At 37.7% G+C, this 20,743-nt stretch overlaps 1 protein-coding gene, 1 long non-coding RNA gene and 1 pseudogene across 4 annotated transcripts; 2 read left to right on the top strand and 1 right to left on the bottom strand.

Annotated features, from left to right (window-relative positions):
• The first annotated feature begins 411 nt into the window (after window positions 1-411).
• On the top strand, window positions 412-1,874 carry LOC100775646 (uncharacterized). Of its 3 annotated transcripts, XR_001383830.2 has the most exons (5): window positions 412-502; window positions 726-870; window positions 985-1,126; window positions 1,362-1,489; window positions 1,836-1,874. It is a non-coding gene; the product is annotated as an uncharacterized lncRNA (long non-coding RNA). The 3 variants fall into 3 exon arrangements; XR_001383831.2 differs by lacking the exon at window positions 1,836-1,874 and having other exon boundaries at window positions 1,362-1,492; XR_001383832.2 differs by lacking the exon at window positions 1,836-1,874 and having other exon boundaries at window positions 979-1,126; window positions 1,362-1,492.
• Window positions 1,875-3,876: 2,002 nt separating this feature from the next.
• LOC102662537 (zinc finger MYM-type protein 1-like) lies at window positions 3,877-17,953 on the top strand (annotated as a pseudogene).
• A 540-nt stretch (window positions 17,954-18,493) lies between these two features.
• On the bottom strand, window positions 18,494-20,082 carry LOC112998534 (uncharacterized). The gene is made up of 4 exons (XM_026124593.2): window positions 19,757-20,082; window positions 19,588-19,674; window positions 18,632-18,704; window positions 18,494-18,532 (listed from the first exon to the last, which is right to left on the bottom strand). The coding sequence occupies exons 1-4, from the start codon at window positions 20,068-20,070 to the stop codon at window positions 18,494-18,496; spliced, it is 513 nt and encodes a 170-aa protein (XP_025980378.2). The 5' UTR covers window positions 20,071-20,082.
• Window positions 20,083-20,743: the final 661 nt, after the last annotated feature.

Here is a 20,743-nt window from a genome sequence, read left to right as displayed (position 1 = left end):
GACGCTTGAATGCAAATCTACTCAATAAATTGCAACCTTTGGTACCATTAACTACATCTTACTAACTGCTTCCAAGTGATAGTGGGAATTGTTTGCCGTAACTAAATTTTCATGGAAACTAAGTTCTTGTTTGTGCAATTTTGATATATGGCAAGTGCCACATATGATGGTCAAATTCTTTTCTGTGGCCCACTTATGAGTTTCTTGTGGTTATTTATTGAAGTTTATGATAATAGCTAATGGTTTACCAAGTTACTCTAGTATTGGGTGTGCTGATGCCACATCATGCTTAATTGCTTAATTGCTTATTGTTATTGTTATTGTCTTTTGGACCTGTTTTGGACTCATAAGTCAGTTCTACTCCTACAGTCTTGCTTGTTGAAAATGGAAAGTTTCTTCTCTCTGCAAAATGGACAAGAAGAACAACTTGCACAGAGTATATTATATCAATGAATACAGATAACATATCAAGATCTAGTAGTACTTACATTGGAAAACTGAGGTAAGACTTAATTTTTGGTACTCGTTTGGGACCTACTTGACATTCATTTTGCACTAACAATCATTGAATTGTTTAAGATCTAAGACTATTATTTTGGTGTGTGTGTGTGAGAGAGAGCGAATGATGATAAAGGTATAGGGAGGGAAAAAGGTTCTGATTCACTTAGTCTTTGGTGAATACTTTCAATGCTTTTTTTAATGGTCAATACTACTATTATTTTCAGGATAAATGGCTTCCTCTCCACACTCTTGCTGCATGTGGAGAATTTTACCTTTTAGATTCTCTGTTGAAGCACAATGTTGATATCAATGTTCTGAAAAATGAAGATTCAGGGCCATTGAAGGAATCCACATCCTTGATTGAGCACCGTAAGTGGGATGGATTATATTGTCTTCCTTCGGAGAAGAGTGAGATTGTTTCAGATGAGTATCTTCCTACAAATGATCCAAAGTCTAACAATAATATAAATGATGAAGCTGCAGAACTAGTCAAGCTGACAGAGCAATCACTTCTTCTCAAGAAAAGGACAAACCAAACAAAGCCCAGGCCTATAGTAGTGAGATTGGATGATGGAGATGTGGCACCAATTTCAGTCAAAAGACCAGAGCCAATGGATGATATTGTGTAAGTGTATAATGTTTGTATGCATGTATTATGCCCCCAATTAATAAAGTCCATAGTAGAAGGTCTGAAAGGTCCCACCAGTTCACAGTTTGGCATAGTTTTATAGATAATGCTTTGGGAAATCTCCCATTTTGTCCCACCCAAATTTGTAAAGTTACACTCTTTCTAGTTTCTTTTACATTATTACAAGCAAGATTATGAAGATTGAATAACAAGAGTTATTGATGTTTTTCAGATTGAATTACAAGCAAGTGGGAATGAGAACATTATTGAAAGTATTCTCCTTAGTTGGCTCATGTTGGAGTATTCTCCCTTCTTCCTCTGTATCTTCTAATGGCTATGTGGTGTTATCATTATTGAAAGGTAGTAATTCAAATTTCAACGAATTCTATGTTTATCAAAAATAAAAAATTATCAGCAATATAATGATCTGGTAAGGATTAGTTCTAAATTATTTTACTATATGGCTGCTTTGATGGGGATGTCCGCCAGCAATGCATATAATCAAAATTCAAATCAATGAAAGAAACTAAAAGATTATTGCATGATTTCTATATTGTTATAGTATCTGTCTAAATATTTCAAATAATTTATATCCAGCTACATTTTCTTTTTTAGATGACTACGTATCAATCTGCATTTAAAACTTGTCTTAAAATAAGCTGTTGGATATAAAACTTTGGCAAACTTACATGGTTGTGAATTTTAGGTAAAAAAATCAAGTGAAAAGCAAGAAAGACAATGTAAGTATATTCTCATTCTTGAAACTACATGCCTTTTAGTTCTTGAATCTTCTTTTAGTGTTTTGTTATTATTTTAATTTTCATGCTTAATATAATGCTACCAAACCAGGAACTCGGGAAAGCACTTTTCATACATGTAAAAGTGTTAATTTGTATATGAATATGTAAAAGTGTTAATTCTAGAAACTAATTTGTCAATTTAATCAATAAAATTATAAAAACATTACTTTAGTATTTGAAATTATAACAATAAAGACTAAAATGATTAGCATTTGGTAATTTCAAAAATTGAAAAGCTATTTTTATATAATTTCAGAAACTAGATTAACTAGTACATACAATTATGGAAACTAATTTTGATGTATTGTTACTTTTATATTTTTTTATCAACAATGTTATTTCCTTTTGCTTGTGTGAAGTGCCAAAGTTCATATTAAGAGAGAAAGAGAGAGATAGAAGGGAAAAAAGCATCAAAGATCATGAAACCCAACTTTTCCTTTTTATCTAAGCTTTTGATACTGCAATATCTATCAGTTTTATGCATTTCTCAGGAATTTGATTTCTTCTACTTTGTTCAGCAGGTAAGTCATGATGAGTTCTGCATATTATAACGTTGAATAGTTTAGTGTTTCATTTTCTTTCTTTTTTACTTCTACTGGATTCATTTATGTATGTCTTTGTGTATTCACATTTTATTCTGATTAATTCTTCACATATCATGCAGTGGCCAGGAGCATACTGTGACACAAAGCAGAGCTGCTGCTATCCTAAGACTGGGAAACCTGCTATCTATCATATTTTGGTGCTAGAGGTAAATTGCCTTGCCTCCACGCTCAAAGTCTTAAATCTCACTTAATTTTACCTAATACATGACTTTGGGTTTGATTTGAATAAATCTTTTTTTCCTTCTCTAATTTCTTTTTAAACAACTACTAGGAAAAAAGAAAAAAAGCACACAGTTTTTGCGTAGTTTGTTCTAGAACATTTAATCATCATAATTTTTAATTTAAAAAATAATGGAGTAGGTTATCTATAATTTCGTCTTATATAGCTCAACAAAAAGATCTGCAACCAATCAACATAAAATATAAATAGGCACCGATGTATGAATATGTCTAGAAAATAAAGCTTTCTACATCGGTCGTAAAAGGACCGATGTAGAACATGTGATAAACAAATTCGTTTCTATGCAGGCGGCGATGTAGAAATCATAACTTTCTACATCGGTCATAAAAGGACCGTCGTAGAACACGTCATAAAAGAAGTCGTGTCTACAACACCACCGATGTAGAAAATCACATGTTTCTAAGATGGTCCTTTTACGACCGTCGTAGAAATCCACCCTCTACAACGACACTCGTTTCAAAGACGGGCGTCCACCGTCTTTGAAATACGTTTTCCACCGATGTAAAATGGGATTTTTCTAGTAGTGAGGAAAGGCAAAAGGTTCAAGTGAAATACCTAAAAAAATGTAATGGAATTTACTATACATTAATGAGAAAGGAGGGTCTCAGTTAAAGATATCACAAATTGCTTTTAACAAATAGACTAACGAAGCAAGCGTACCAATATAGTTTTCTTTACAACAAAAATATATATCTTTATTAAAATAATACTATTTAGTTAAATAACACTTCCCCAAGCCACAAACCCTAAAAGGCTGTGAGCTAAATTCCTAAACCAAAACTAACCTTGAAAAAAATTTCTAAAATCCTTACCAATAGTGATGTCATGAGCTACATTATTAACCATCTCCTCTGACACAACTAGCTCAGGTAAAGTTGGTGGTTGTCTGCTTGAAAAGAAAAACATACCAATGTAAGTTTTAAAGTTTTAAAAATGATGAAAAATACACAATGATCAAAATTAGCAATGCATAAAATGACACCCAAGGAAACATGCTACCTCTTCCACAATAGAACATTAACATCTACAACAGAGACAAAGGAAAGCAAACATCGGAATTAATGTAACCATATTGAATCTGAAAAACAAAGATATGCTAGCATGCAGTGTTATGATCTTTGGCAATTATATCCAAAATTTGTAAAGGTAAAAAAGAAAAGAGTTTAATTTATTAAAAGAAATTATTATCTGGTTTGAATTAGATCTTCACATGGACAAATAAAAATTTTCAGCTCAAAAATAGTTTTCAATCCCAAATCCAAACCATTAGGATTAGAATATGTTGACCAACGCAAAATGAAAGAAAGAAGAATAAATCATTACAATCTTCCATGAATCCAATTCAAGCAATGCATCAGCACCCTATGCACTCAGGGGTGGATCCACGCTGAGGCAGAGTGTGGCTATAGCCACACCAGAATTTTTAAGTTTTTTTTGTTTGTTTCAAAAGGACGTTGTTTTGATTAGTAGGTTTTTTTAAACAAAACTTCATTCTCTCTCTTGTTCACTGCTGTTGTGCTGCACCTGACCTAGGGTTCCTTCTCTCTCTCGTTCACGGTGAATTGTGCCTCTTCTTCCATTGCGTCGTGCGCTGCCGCCGCCGTTGCCCCTCTCGGCCTCTCCGCCTCTTCCCTTCCACCGTTCCACGGCTTTGTTGAGGTAAGGTTTCCATGAAATAGCTTAGATTATTAACAGCCTTGATTATGAATTGTTGGAAACAGATCCAGGAATTAGGCCTCCAAAAATAGCTTAGATTATTAATAGCCTTGCTCCTACTGATCATCATATGCCTTCCTTTTTCTTAGAAATATTGAGTTATTAACAAAGAGTGTAACGGGGTTTATCTTTAGTGCATTTCTTATCATACCGAGCCTAGCATAAATAACCTACCTGGGTAAACTTTATATACATTATGATGTATTGCAACATTACCTAGGCCTGTTTTCTGATGTGCGATGATTAATAAAATCCAATATTACCTTAGGCTTAATACAATTTTCCTGATCTACTTTCATGTTTAAATTGAATTTTTATTTTCTTTGTTATAAAAGCTTAGAGCTCTTATTTCAATATTTTGATAGTTTTCTTGGGTGCATTGAAAATAGTGCTCCAAAACTCCTTTCTATTACTATTACATTTCACATTGCACATCTTGTAATTTATAAAGAGCATGTGAATAAAGTTGAGTTCAGAGCATTTAGAACATTTAAATCTTCTGAACTTTTATTTTTGTAATGATGCAATCAGTAAAGGATAAACCTCTTAATTTAAATATCATACCTTTTTTATGTTGATGTTAACTGATGGCATGCCTTGTTGGACTCCTTTCTTGTTTAACTCTTGAGCTAATAGCATCACAACTATTGACATAATATTAATTGTAGGCATGCTTAGTTATTTCTATCAATCCCAGATAGCAGACGCGTAGCAGCTGACACCAAAATTGCTATAGTAGTATAGTTGATAGTGCATAACAATATGACTGCTATTTTCAAAAATTTTATACAGTTTATATAATTCATACTAACTATATATAAAAATTCTCAAATTAAAAAAAATCTTAACTTGTTCATAATTAACAATAAAAAGTTATAGGTCTTAGCTCTTAAAACAAACATGCTAGCAAAATTGTTACAACGGGTGCCATGACTAACCAAATAGAGAGAGAGAGAGAGAGAACAAAGGAGTAAAGAGTGTTCAGTTTAATCCATTCCCTTATTTATGCTTTCATGAAGGAATTGGAAAATCTAGTTGTTGAGATAGGCATTTTAACAATAAGAAAATTGCTTTTGCTCTGTCCATTTTGTTTCTTTTTCCTTCCTCTTTCAGGGACTTGGTCCTTTTCCTTTTTCACCAGATAAACCTCAAAATTCAACTTCTTGTAATGAATTATTAAAGCACATCTAAAGATAACAGTGGCTTTGAGTTAGATAATTAACTAATTTTAGTGGTTTCATTGTCTCTTTATAGGATGAAGAAATTTTTTCCTGTGCTTTCTAGAGACAAATCTACTTCTTCGGTAAATCTAGAAGCATAAAAAACTCAACATCCAAGTGAGAGTATTAAAGTTGTTGATTATGAATTGTTGGAAACAGATCCAGGAATTAGGCCTCCAATTTCAAACTATCATCCTGACATCCAAAATGAGGTAAGCAAAGCTTATTTAAAAATAGGTTGTCATCAACCTCCTCATAATTTCGTTTACCCTTGGTCTCTTAAAGGTAATCAAAGACGTAGATTTGGCAAAAATTGGTTTGATTTGTATGATTGGATTGATTATAGTGAATCTAAGGACCTAGCATTTTGCTTGCCATGTTTTTTGTTTAAGAATGTCTCTAAATACGGGGGAGATCACTTTGTGACTGAGGGGTTTAGTGATTGGAAGAATTCTCAAAGATTGGCTAATCATGCTACTTCTTCCAATAGTCATGTTGATTGTGTGCATATGAGTTATGCTCTCATGAACCCAAACCAAAGTATTAAGGCTGCATTTGTTAATCAAACTAAACAAAGGAATTCTGAATATCGTGTTCGTGTAAACACATCTCTTATAGCTACTAAGTTTCTTTTGAGGTGTGGCATGCCATTTAGAGGGAGTGACGAGTCCTTTAACTCTTTATTTAAGGGGCCATTTCTTGAGTTGGTGGACACTTTAAAGGAAATTAACCCAGAGATAGCTAATGTAATAGATTGTGCTCCAGGCAATAACTTTATGACTGCTCCTACGATTCAAAAGGATCTTGCTGCTGCTTGTGCATGTGAAATAACTCAACAAATTGTTTGTGATATTGCGGATGATGTATTTTGTGTTTTGATTGATGAATCTGGTGATGTTACTGGTAAAGAACAAATGGTTGTTGTTATTCGCTATGTTAATAGTGAAGGTTTGGTAAAAGAAAGGTTTCTTGGGATTGTTAGTGTTAAAGAAACAAGTGCTAAGTCACTTAAGGAGGCACTTGAGAAGTTGTTGTCTATTAATGGCTTGAGTTTATCTAGCATAAGGGGGCAAAGATATGATGGAGCTAGCAATATGCGAGGTAAATTTGGTGGTTTGAGAACTTTAATTCAAAATGAAAATCCATCTGCTTATTATGTGCATTGTTTTGCCCATCAACTTCAATTGGCACTTGTTGCATGTGCTAAGACTCACAAAGATGTTAGTGGTTTTTTCGGTAAGGTCAATATGCTTGTTAATTTCATACGATCTTCTAATAAGAGACAAGAATTGCTTCGGGACAAACAAGTATCTCAATTTGCTAAATTGATTGAAGAGGGTCAGATAGAGATTGATAGTGGATTAAATCAAGAATCGTCTATTGCTAGAGCGGGTGACACTCGTTGGGGTTACCACTTTAGGACTCTCACTAGTTTGATGACTATATATGGTGCCATTATTGAGGTACTTGAAGAAGTCGGGAAAGATACGTCATTTGAAAAATATGGTGAAACTATGCTTTTGCTAGATGTGCTTCAGTCCTTTGATTTTATTTTCATGTTATACATGATGGTTGAGATTTTAGGATTTACAAATGATTTAAGTGTAGCGCTACAAAAGCGTGATCAAGATCTTTTGAATGCTTTATCACTTGTCAAAGCCACCAAAGAAGAATTACAAGAAATGAGGAATGATGGATGGGAAGAACTTATATCTAAGGTTATGGAAATTTGCAATAAGCATGATATTGACGTGCCTGATTTGGATGCACCGTATGTGCAAAGGAAGAAACCTAGATGACATGCTACCACTTCTAGTGTTTCTAATTTGCATCATTATAAGAATGATTGTTTATTTAGTGTTTTAGATTTGTAGTTGCATGAGCTCAATGCTAGGTTTGATGAAGAGAATACTGAACTTTTACAATGTGTTTCATGTTTGAGTCCCTCATCATCATTTGAAGCTTTTGATGTGCAAAAATTGTTGAGGATGGTTGAACTTTATCCAAATGATTTTGTAGATGTGCCGGAAGTGGTGGTGCGACATCAGCTTCAGAATTATGTTAGAAATGTTTGATGTGATCCAAAATTTGCAAAGTTAAAAGGACTTTCAGACCTTTGTGCAAAGCTTGTGGAAACAAAAAAGTGCAACACATTTGATATAGTTTATAGGCTTCTGAAGTTGGCTTTAGTCTTGCCGGTAGCAACTGCAAGCGTGGTACATGTTTTTTCAGCTATGAAGTTTGTGAAGAGTCAGCTATGTAACAAAATGGGTGATCAATGGTTAAATGATCTGAAATTCTGATACTGGGGACAGATGTCGTACAGGATGTCACGACATCGCGCTTCAGAACATGCAGATTATATGTGTGTCCGTATGAACAGATTAAACAAGTAAATAACACAAGAGAATTGTTAACCCAGTTCGGTGCAACCTCACCTACATCTGGGGGCTACCAAGCCAGGGAGGAAATCCACTAAAATAGTGTTAGTTCAAGGTCTAACAGCCACTGTTTACAACCTTCTCACCTAACCACTACCCATGCGACCTCTACCTAAGAGCCACTCTTAGATATGAGAAACCCCGCTCACTCCCTCTCAATCACACTCCCGTGTTTACAATTAAATCAAAGACACACCAGAGATCAACTCTGAACAAAAGGGATCAACCCTACACACTAGAGATCAACTCTACACACTAGAGATCAACTCTACACACACAGGTCCAACACTTGATGTTAGGATAACATCAAGGTGGCTCACAAAACACTCAAGTCCCAAAACTCACAAAATAACTCTTCAATCCCGGACTTGGTACAGAACTCGTGCAGCCTTCGTGTTTATATAGCAATGTGCGTTTCTGGGCTGCAACTGCTTGTGCTGGATGAGATCTATCATTTTCCTGAAAATCTGCACTTAAAGATCTAAAAGATACAGTTTGATCTTTTAGTTTTTATCTTTAATCTTTAATCCCTGAACGAACTCTTCTACTTTGAAATTCGAACTTTAATTATCTTTTAATTCGTTCCTAAAGATAGATCATCTAATCTCTTGCTAACTGCACAATAATCTGTTAAAGATATAACAGATTTATGTGTCCAGTATTTTCGGGCAAGATGTCAGGACATCGTGGATCCTGCAGCTTCAATGCTTCATTTGACATTTTATCTTGACTTATGCATTGTGCAGCAACTCCAGTATTTTCGGGCAGGATGTCAGGACATTGTATCCGACATCGTGGATCCTGCAACTTCAATTCTTCATTTGACATTTTATCTTGCCTTGTGCATTGTGCAGCCCGATCTTATTCTTTGACATAACGTTGGACATCATGTGCAGCAACTCCAGCTTTCCTTCATTGTCTAAGTGCTTATGTTTTAACAAAATCTTAGCCAATCTTTTAAAACTCAGTAGAGCTAAGCACTAACAATCTCCCCCTTTGGCAAATTTTGTCTAAAACATACTTAGACACTTCCTGAGCAGGTACGAGCAGTTATGCAAGTGGGATCAGCAACTTTCATTATCAGAGTAATCAAGCACAGCGGAAATTCTGCAAGTTGCAAATCTACAAGTCTTCTCCAGGATGTCAAGACATCTCACGTGACATCAGCTTTCTGCTTCTGCTCCCCCTGTCTTCATGCTTACTGCAGCATCTTCTATCAGCTACTAGTCTTTTCCAGGATGTCAAGACATCTCATGTGACATCCGCTTTCTGCTCCCCCTGTCTTCATGCTCTTACTGCAGCATCTTCTATCAGCTACTAGTAGCTTACATCAGTCATCCTCAGCAGCAGCAGTCTCCCCCTCAAGATCATATTCATACAACTCCCCCTCAAAATCATGAATCATGCATACATCGTTTCCTACTGCCATACATCGTATCAATCATGCATAATACGACTATTGCATACATAGTATCCTACTGCTCAAAATCATGCATAATAGCAAGCATAATACTATTACTCCCCCTTTTTAGACAGAATTTGACAAAGGTAGAATGCATGAACTTAAGGTGCAAATATTACAGACCAATAACTAGTAATTGTTCAAGGGACATGCCCCTTTAGCTAGTAAAAGTAAAAAATATAAAGGTCTGATGATCATGGGGTGGCTTCAGAATCATCATCATCGGATTCTGTATCCTCTGCTGCATCTTCGTCATCGGCTTCTTCTTCTTCTTCCTCAGCTTCTTCTTCTTCTTGCTCAGCTGCTTCTTCTTCCTCGGCTGCTTCACCATCATCAATGCCACTTTCTGAGAGCCTTTTGATTAGCCGTTCTAGCTCCATCTTCTTCTCTGTGGTGGCTTTGATGGTTGCTTCCAGCACCTTGCATGTGTCCTTGAGTTCAGCAATCAAGGCATCCTTGGACACAGCACCTGAAGCAGCTTTCCCTGATGTCGAGACAATGTCTGGGACATGTGTCCCCTCAAACAATTTGTAATGCAGGGATAGAGGAGATTCTCTCTTCATCACAGAGTCAGTGTAGTTTAACATATTGGGATGTTGACTCAACATAATGCCACACAATACAGTAGGGAAGGTAATGGGTAATTTGACAGCAAAAGATTCTGAATGCTTAACAGTTTGATCAAAAATATAGTTTCCAAAATTAAATTTGGACTTGGTTCCAACAGCATACAGAAATTTACCCAAACCTGTGGCAACAGTGGAAGTATGATTGGTGGGTACCCAGTTTGCAGCGCCAATCCTATGCAAAATTGCATACTTCACACTCAGCTTCCCTGCAGAAAGCTTCCGTTTCTTTGGCCAATGCTGGACTCGTTTGGCAGTGATTTCCTTGGCAATCTGATGCTCAGAAACATCAATATCCACCACTCCTTCAGTAGGTCTGCCCAGGTACTTGTTGATCACAGCAGGGGAGAATCTAATACACTTTCCTCTGACAAATACCTTTTGATACTCATCACTCTTTCTGTTTGTTATGTCAGAGGGAATGTTGACAATAAATTCCCTGACTAGGTTTTCATAACAGTCTCCCAACTTGGTGACTGTCTTCAGTAGTCCAGCAGCCTTGATGAGTTCCATGGTCTCCTTGCAATCCAAGGCATTTCTTCCCAGTTCTCTTTCTAAAGCAATCCTGCGTTGATATACAAATTTCCACCTTTCAACATTGCCAATGGAGTGGAATGAGATGTTGTCCAATGGTGCATCAGGGACATTTTCAGGCACCTTTTTCCCAGATTTCTTGGCCCTCTTTGATGTCGAGACATCTAGTTCGACATCATCATCAGAATCAGATGAGGAAATTTCTTTCCTCTTCTTGGAAGGAATTGCGACTTTGCTCCGTCTGGATGTGGTAGGAGTGATTGGAGTACTCTTCTTCTGTGCCATAGTTTTGATTCGTCCAGACCTCTTAATGGGGGTTTTTCCCTTTCTGTTTTGTAACCTTTCTGCAATGCCAGGTGCCAACCTGTTGGCAATGGGTTCTTCATCAGATTCTACTTCTTCTAGGTCAATGAGGTCACCTGGAGCAGGTTCTGGTGCCCGTGGTGCAGGGATCTCCTCTGTGGCTTGATCATCTTCCTCTGTTGATCTCTCTTTGCTGGGGGAAGAGAGTACTTCAGCATTTGGGCCGGAAGATGTTGGAACATCTTTCTCAACATCAGGCACAGAAACATTCGGGGTGGAAGATGTTGGGACATCTTCATCAGCTTCAGGGACAGCAACATCTGGGGTGGAGGATGTTGGAACATCTTTCTCAGCATCAGGAACAGAGGCGTCTTTCAAAATGCTACTCACAATACTGCGGATTTTCTTGTCCATCTCCGTGTCTACTTCCCTAGGACTTGTTGTAAGGCTAGGGTTTTCAGCAATCTTCACTCCCTGTTGTCTTCTGGGAACCAGTTTCTCAGGGACAGGAGCTTGGCCAGGAATCATTTGTATGGGTTGGATGTTGAATTCAGGTTGTTCCTGGTGCGGAGATGATGGTACAGAGGGTGAACCAGGAGCTGCAGTATCTTTTGGTGAGGTAGCCATGGAGAAGCAGAGCGTTTGGAATGGTTTCGCAAATTTCTGAGAGCTGTTGGGGAATGCTGAAAACGAGATTACCACGAAAATATAAGTTTGAATGAGGAATGTAGAGGGGCGTGTGAAGCAACGGTCGAATTCGTTTTGGCTTAGCAGTGAACGTGCTATTAATGTTAAGTGATTCGTTTGGGCACGTTCAGATATCAGTAGTTGCTACAATTCCTCTAGCAGACAAATGCCCAGCTTGCCCCTCAGTTTTTCAAACTGTTTTGCATCCAATGCCTTTGTGAAAATATCTGCTATTTGTTCCTCAGTGTCAACATGCTCCAGTGTGATAACTTTATCATCAACAAGCTCTCTAATATAGTGATGTCTAATGTCAATGTGCTTGGTTCTGCTGTGTTGCACAGGATTTTTAGAAATATTAATAGCACTCAAGTTGTCACAGTATAATGTCATGACATCTTGTTCGACATTGTACTCTTTGAGCATCTGCTTCATCCAAACTAGTTGTGAACAGCTGCTTCCTGCTGCAATATACTCTGCTTCTACGGTAGATAGGGACACACAGTTCTGCTTCTTGCTGAACCATGAAATAAGATTGGTTCCCAAATAGAAACATCCACCAGAAGTGCTTTTTCTGTCATCTGCACTTCCAGCCCAATCAGCATCACAATACCCAACCAGCATTGAATCTGAACAATGACAGTACATAATCCCATAGTCACTGGTGCCATTTACATATTTCAGAATTCTCTTTACTTGATTCAAGTGACTTATCTTGGGATTGGCTTGATATCTTGCACAAACACCCACTGCATAGGTGATGTCAGGTCTGCTAGCTGTTAAATATAGTAAGCTCCCTATCATGCTTCTGTACAGGCTTTGATCAACACTGGTCCCAGCTTCATCTTTTGACAGCTTCAAGTGAGTAGGTGCAGGTGTTCTTTTATGGCTGGCATTCTCCATCCCAAACTTCTTGACAATGTTCTTTGCATACTTGCTTTGTGAGAGGAATATGGAGTCTTCCATCTGCTTCACTTGAAGTCCCAGAAAATAAGTCAGCTCTCCAACAAGACTCATCTCAAATTCAGATTGCATCTGTTGAACAAAATGTCGAAGCATCTCATTCGACATCCCTCCAAACACAATGTCATCAACATATATCTGTGCTATCATCAAGTTTTCAGCATCTTGCTTGACAAAGAGAGTCTTGTCAATTCCTCCCTTCCTATACCCTTGCTGAGTAAGGAACTCTGTTAGCCTTTCATACCAAGCTCTTGGAGCTTGCTTCAATCCATAGAGAGCCTTCTTGAGCCTGTATACATGATCTGGATGAGTTGGATCTACAAATCCCTTTGGCTGCTCCACGTAGGCTTCTTCATTCAGGTATCCATTCAGAAACGCGCTCTTCACGTCCATTTGGTACAGCTTGAATTTGAGGATGCAAGCTACACCAAGTAACAATCTGATGGATTCAAGTCTAGCAACAGGAGCGAAAGTTTCATCAAAGTCTACACCTTCAATCTGAGTGTAGCCTTGAGCAACAAGTCTGGCCTTGTTTCTGGTTATAACACCTTCTTCATTGGTTTTGTTCTTGAAGATCCACTTGGTGCCAATCACATTAGTTCCCTCGGGTCTCGGAACTAGCTCCCAGACTTCATTCCTTTTGAATTGCTCCAATTCTTCTTGCATAGCATTGATCCAGAACTCATCAGTCAGTGCCTCTTTCACATTCTTGGGCTCAATTTTGGAGACAAAACATGAGTTGGAGACAATCTCAATCTCCCTTGATCTTGTAGTGACTCCTCTGTTTGGATCTCCTATAATCAGCTCCTTGGGGTGCATCTTCTGGATTCTAGTGGAGGGTCTCTTATCAGGTTGGTTGATGTCTGGTTCATCTGTAGCAGAATCAGAGTTTTCTGTATTTTCTGCACTTTTAGCTGTATCTGCTACATTGTCTCCCGATGTTCTGACATCTTCTTCGACATCCTTCCTTCTTGCTGGAGTTAGATCATCAACAACCACATTGATGGATTCCATCACAGTTCTGGTTCTGGAATTGAATACTCTATATGCTTTGCTGTTTGTAGAGTATCCCAGGAATATTCCTGCATCACTCTTGGGATCCATCTTTCTCCTTTGCTCTCTATCTGCTAAAATGTAACATGGACTTCCAAAGATGTGGAAGTGCTTGACAGTTGGCTTCCTCCCTTTCCAGATTTCATACAGTGTGGTTGGAGTCCCTCTTCTCAGTGTAACTCTGTTGTGGATGTAGCATGCTGTGTTCATGGCTTCAGCCCAGAGATTATAGGGAAGTTCTTTGGCATGGAGCATGACCCTAGCAGCCTCTTGCAAAGTCCTGTTTTTCCTCTCAACTATGCCATTCTGTTGTGGTGTAATGGCTGCAGAGAACTCATGAGTGATGCCTTCAGATGTGCAGAATTCAGTAAACCTGCTGTTTTCAAACTCTCTGCCATGGTCACTCCTGATTCTCTTGATGACACAGTCTTTTTCTCTTTGAAGTCTTAGACTCAACTCCTTGAATACTTCAAAGGTGTCTGATTTTTCTCTGATAAAGTTGACCCAGGTAAATCTAGAGAAATCATCCACAACAACATAGGCATACCTTTTTCCTCCAAGGCTTTCAACTTGCATAGGCCCCATCAAGTCCATGTGAAGTAGTTCCAGCACCCTGGAAGTGGTCTGATGTTGAAGCTTCTGGTGGGACATCTTGACTTGCTTTCCAATCTGACATTCACCACAGATTCTGCCTTCTTCTATTTTCGGATTGGGAATGCCTCTAACAGCACCTTTGTCAATGATTTTCTTTATGCCTCTTAAGTGCAGATGTCCAAATCTTTGATGCCATATTCTGACTTCATCTTCTTTGGAGGATGGACATGTGGAGGAGTAACTGGTTTCTTGAGGTGTCCATAGGTAGCAGTTGTCCTTTGATCTGCTGCCCTTCATTAGAACTTCACTCTTCTCATTTGTCACCAAGCATTCTGACTTTGTGAAGTTTACATTGAATCCTTCATCACACAGCTGACTGATGCTGATCAAGTTTGCAGTCAGTCCCTTCACCAGCAGTACTTTGTCCAGACTAGGAAGTCCATCATGGACTAGCTTTCCCATTCCAGTGATCTTTCCTTTAGAACCATCTCCAAATGTCACATAGCTAGTGGAGCAAGGTTCAATGTTCACCAGGAATTCTTTGACTCCTGTCATGTGTCTGGAACAGCCGCTATCTAGGTACCAATCTTCCTTAGTTGATGCTCTAAGTGAAGTATGAACAACAAGACTAACAGTCTTGTGTTTTGGAACCCACATCATCTTCCTTCCACTGCTGCTCCCTTGAGTTCCATGATGTGGATGGCCATGCAAATGATAGCAAAAGGGCTTTATGTGACCATACCTGCCACAGTAGTGACACCTCCACTTCTTTCTTTTGCTCCTTTTCTGCTGCGTTCCATGATGTCGAGACCGATGTTGTGACATCGTGGCTCCAGTGCTGTTTTTGGCAGGAACAAATTCTGTCATGGTTGTTCTGCCAGCAGACTTATGATTAAATCCAAGTCCTCTCTGGTTTCCAACATTCTTCCCAAGCTGTAGCACCTCATCAAGCACATCTGAGCCTTTATTCAGCATCTTTATTGACTTTGTCATATTTTCCAGTTTAGAATTCAGAAAGCCAATTTCTCCTTTAAGTTCAGAGATTTCCTCTTCATGTGCCTCCTTCTCAGCCTCCAGATTTGCAATGACCTTCTTCAGTTGTGCTTCTTGCTGAAGAATCTTCTCACTTTTGATGCATAGTTTTCTATAGGATGTAGCAAGCTCATCAAAAGTGATTTCACTGCCTGTATCACTTGAATCTTCAGCAGATTCAAATCTCCCAGTGAGTGCATTCACATCTCTGTCAGAGTCACTTTCTTGTTCACTCTCTGTATCATCTGACCGACTTACAGAAAGACCTTTCCTCTGCTTCTTGAGATGAGTGGGACATTCAGCTTTGATGTGTCCAAAGCCTTCACACCCACGGCATTGAATTCCTTTGCAGTGACTGGGCTTTTCATCTGACCTTTTCTTGTATTCACTACCTTTCCTGATGTCGAAAGGGATGTTCTGGACATGTGGTTTCTGCCTCCTGTCCATTCTGTTCATCACTTTGTTGAACTGTTTTCCAAGGAGCACAACTGCATTAGTCAGACCTTCATCAGTATCCAGGTCATACTCATCTTCTTCTCCTTCATCATTGGACACGAAAGCCAGATTCTTGCTCTTCTTTTCAGCCCTATCCGAGAGTCCTAGCTCAAAGGTTTGAAGGGAACCAATGAGTTCATCTACTCTCATGTTGCAAATGTCTTGGGCCTCCTCTATTGCAGTGACTTTCATGTCAAATCTCTTAGGCAAGGATCTGAGGATCTTTCTCACCAGCTTTTCATCTGTCATCCTCTCTCCCAAGGCAGTGCAAGCATTGGCAATTTCAAGAATGTTCATGTGGAAGTCATGAATACATTCTTCCTCCTTCATCTTCAGATTTTCGAATTTTGTAGCCAACAGTTGCAATCTGGACATCTTCACTTTGGAGGTTCCTTCATGAGAGGTTTTCAGGATCTCCCATGCATCCTTGGCCACTGTGCATGTGTTGATCAGTCTAAAGATATTCTTGTCAACTCCATTGAATAGAGCATTCAAGGCTTTGGAGTTTCCAAGTGCCAATTCGTCTTCTTCTTTTGTCCAGTCTTCTTCTGGCTTCAATTCATTAGTGGGCTTTCCTTCTGTGTCCAGCATCTTGGGATGTTCCCAGCCTTTGATGACAGCTTTCCAGGTTCTGCTATCCAGTGATTTGAGGAAGGCCACCATTCTTGCTTTCCAGTATTCATAGTTGCTTCCATCAAGAATTGGTGGTCTGTTCACTGGTCCTCCTTCTTTCTCCATGTTCATCAGAATTTATCTCCCTAGATCTCACTCAGTGATTTCGAGTGCCTGCTTTGATACCAATTGAAATTCTGATACTGGGGACAGATGTCGTACAGGATGTCACGACATCGCGCTTCAGAACATGCAGATTATATGTGTGTCCGTATGAACAGATTAAACAAGTAAATAACACAAGAGAATTGTTAACCCAGTTCGGTGCAACCTCACCTACATCTGGGGGCTACCAAGCCAGGGAGGAAATCCACTAAAATAGTGTTAGTTCAAGGTCTAACAGCCACTGTTTACAACCTTCTCACCTAACCACTACCCGTGCGACCTCTACCTAAGAGCCACTCTTAGATATGAGAAACCCCGCTCACTCCCTCTCAATCACACTCCCGTGTTTACAATTAAATCAAAGACACACCAGAGATCAACTCTGAACAAAAGGGATCAACCCTACACACTAGAGATCAACTCTACACACTAGAGATCAACTCTACACACACAGGTCCAACACTTGATGTTAGGATAACATCAAGGTGGCTCACAAAACACTCAAGTCCCAAAACTCACAAAATAACTCTTCAATCCCGGACTTGGTACAGAACTCGTGCAGCCTTCGTGTTTATATAGCAATGTGCGTTTCTGGGCTGCAACTGCTTGTGCTGGATGAGATCTATCATTTTCCTGAAAATCTGCACTTAAAGATCTAAAAGATACAGTTTGATCTTTTAGTTTTTATCTTTAATCTTTAATCCCTGAACGAACTCTTCTACTTTGAAATTCGAACTTTAATTATCTTTTAATTCGTTCCTAAAGATAGATCATCTAATCTCTTGCTAACTGCACAATAATCTGTTAAAGATATAACAGATTTATGTGTCAAGTATTTTCGGGCAAGATGTCAGGACATCGTATCCGACATCGTGGATCCTGCAGCTTCAATGCTTCATTTGACATTTTATCTTGACTTATGCATTGTGCAGCAACTCCAGTATTTTCGGGCAGGATGTCAGGACATTGTATCCGACATCGTGGATCCTGCAACTTCAATTCTTCATTTGACATTTTATCTTGCCTTGTGCATTGTGCAGCCCGATCTTATTCTTTGACATAACGTTGGACATCATGTGCAGCAACTCCAACTTTCCTTCATTGTCTAAGTGCTTATGTTTTAACAAAATCTTAGCCAATCTTTTAAAACTCAGTAGAGCTAAGCACTAACATGATCGTCTTGTAACTTTTATAGAAAGAGATGTTCTTGGAACAATAAACAATGATGTTATTTTAGCACATTTTCAAAAAATGAGTAGTAGACGATTTTCATTGTAAATACATTTCATTAAACAACATTATTTCTTATTTTCAATATATTTTAGTCTATAATTTCTTTTATATTTTAGCCACACTGATATTTATTGTCTGGATCCGCCCTTGTATTCACTTGAAAAACAAACACTTGCCCAAGTTAGAGTGGAAAGTGGAAATGCACAAAGTATGTGCATACCAATGGAGACTTTCCGGTTTCCTAGAATGTGAAATATTGCTTCATTTGAAAAGACAAAATAAAGAACATATGTTTAGTCACTGGACCAACCTCTAATAGTTGCTATTAGCCAATAATAGCCTTAAGTAGGTAGAAGTAGAAAGTAAGAAAATGTTTTAGTTTGAGATGAAAAAAAATAATTTCACACAATAACATTTAGAAAGAAAATAATAAAAGATGATAATATTTACATATCATACAATAAGCTTTTTACACAGATGTCTGGGAGAAGATGGTAGCCCAAAAAATAACCCGCGGGTAGAGGAGGTAATATAAATCTCTTAGTTAAGCCCATTGCATTTGTCGTTGAGTTCTCTGATGTAGAATCACTTGTAGACACTTTCATTTGTCCTGAGAATCTTCACCTGAAAGCAAGCCACACCATGAACATCATGCTATGTTCTAATTAGGGCAGAAACCAAACAACAGATGTAAATCACAACTCACAACACATTCTAGCATACCCGGTTGAGCCAATCAAAAGAAGTAGATAACAACAACATGATAAGGCGACAATACAGAGAAAACGCCAGCATGCTGTCCGATAAAAGAGAAAGTGTGAAAAAGTGTAAACATTGAAAAGAAGATTTTGTAAAATCGTCTTTTAAATTATTTAATTATAACGGTTTTTTGAATACTTAAATTCACACTTCTAAAATGTTTATTAATAAACTTAATTATAATACTGCTACCAAATTGACTTTAAAGATGGTTTCTAATCAACCTTATTGATGATGTATCGTAATAAATAATTTTTATAATAATAGATGAGTTGGTTATTATTTAGTAGTGAGTGAGAACTACCACAAAATAGAGAATTAATATTATTAAATCTATGTCGGTTATTGAAAAATTGATGTAACAAACTATGTGGTGACATTTTTGAAATTTTAATAAACTTTTTGAAGATGTTAAAGACGGTTTTTATATAACTGTTTTTTATTTTATGGAAATGTTACAAAAGATGATTTTATAAAAATGCTGTTTGTTTGTAACTAGATTACTACGGTTTTTTACCACCGTCATTGAAGTGATAATATTTTAAATCTCGTTGCTACTGCTACATTCAGCTAGCTTCTCTAAACATAGTAAAGGCATTTTCTGGAAACCTCCAAACGCAACCGCAAGCTTCGTCGTACCTCCTTCACTCCGCCATAAGCTTCGAATTGTGCCGCCATTGCCATTGTCTGTCTTAGTTGCGACAGCCAGCTGCCTCCGACCGTTGAAAGTAAGTACCACTATTGTGTTCGTCCTCGTAAATTTAATTTATTTGTTTGTTGTTCGTGGTCCCTCATAGGTTTCATTCATACATGCCTGGTGTTTATCATATTATCATTTTGTTGACATTCTAAGTTTCTGTTTGTTTAAACCCTAAATTTACTTAGTTGTGAGTAGAAATCCCTTTTTGGATTATACAAACCTGGCATCATAGCTTTGTTGTAAAAGCCCGGTCTTGTCGACAGAGAGGTTGTAATTTCGGGAACCTAATTCAGGGGCAAAGAATAGACTATATTTCATAGGTGAGATAACAACAGGTAGCAAGGTGTAGTGGGAATGCAGAATGTTCGGTTTTATTTATGCTTAGTAACGATGATGCCATCGCCACGTGGCCTTTGAAGAGGAAGAGGGCTAAGATGCCAGTGAAGAAGGCCGTTTTGCTCATCTTCCAAATGTGGAAAATGGGGACAATCAACTTCTTCTCTGGTGGCTTCTCCTCTTCTGGTTTATTCTCTTCTTCTGCAGGTTTTTCAACATCTTTGCTCTCTTCTTTCTTTTCTGGTTCAGGTTCTGGCTGGGGAACTATCTTGGCGTGCTTTTTGGTGCATCTATATACATAATCCACTAGCTTGTTTGCATCCGTGGTTCCTGTCACAAGAACCTTCCCTGTGCTAAACTCTGTCATTGTTGTTTGAACTCCTACATCAATCAACACAGGTTTTCACATTAATTACATATGAAGACGGAATTATATCTTTACTTTAAAAAAGAATAGTGAATTTAGATAAATAAAATAATCTTATTCTTAGCATTTACTACATTTAAAGATGTTATTAAATTGTTTTTAAGATTAGAATGCTATTAGTATTTGAATTTTGTATTACACTTAAGCTATATATATATATAGAGAGAGAGTCTAAGAGTAGAAGTTTATCAAGCTCATAGTAAAATATATCTCCACTTCTTTGGAAAAATAATTTTTCTATCGAGAATCCCAACAATTTGTTGATAAATTAGAAGGGGAAGGACAGGAACAATTTGAATTTTGTACTATGAAAATTATCAAAAGAATATATTTCTAAACTCTATAGATATGAAATGTCATTCACTAGTCTTGGAAAAGCTAGATTGACTGAAGTTAAAAGAGAAAAATAAGAAGACAATAAAGGAGAAGATATTGAGAATAGTTTAGATTTGTTGACATTAATCTGTAAGATATTGTTGCAAATTTCGTGGCTGGAAAAAGAATTACAATAAGATGACACTAATGCATGGCCTCATCGATCTGAATTGATCAGTGTCAATAATTCTTGAAACAGAACATATTGAAACCCAGTGAACTTGATTTTTTTTTTCTA

The sequence above is a fragment of the Glycine max genome, chromosome 12 (genome assembly GCF_000004515.6).
Source record: "Glycine max cultivar Williams 82 chromosome 12, Glycine_max_v4.0, whole genome shotgun sequence".
NCBI lineage: Eukaryota > Viridiplantae > Streptophyta > Magnoliopsida > Fabales > Fabaceae > Glycine > Glycine max.
This window is presented reverse-complemented; position numbering and strand designations above follow the sequence as displayed.

Excerpts from the sequence above, each read along its gene's own strand:
- LOC112998534 (XM_026124593.2), bottom strand. The coding sequence starts at position 20,070 with ATGACAGAGTTTAGCACAGGGAAGGTTCTTGTGACAGGAACCACGGAT. Across the intron at positions 19,675-19,756 it reads CACGTGGCGATGGCATCATC|TCTATTCTTTGCCCCTGAAT; the intron begins GTTACTAAGCAT and ends TATGAAATATAG. Across the intron at positions 18,533-18,631 it reads CTTTTGATTGGCTCAACCGG|GTGAAGATTCTCAGGACAAA; the intron begins GTATGCTAGAAT and ends GCTTGCTTTCAG.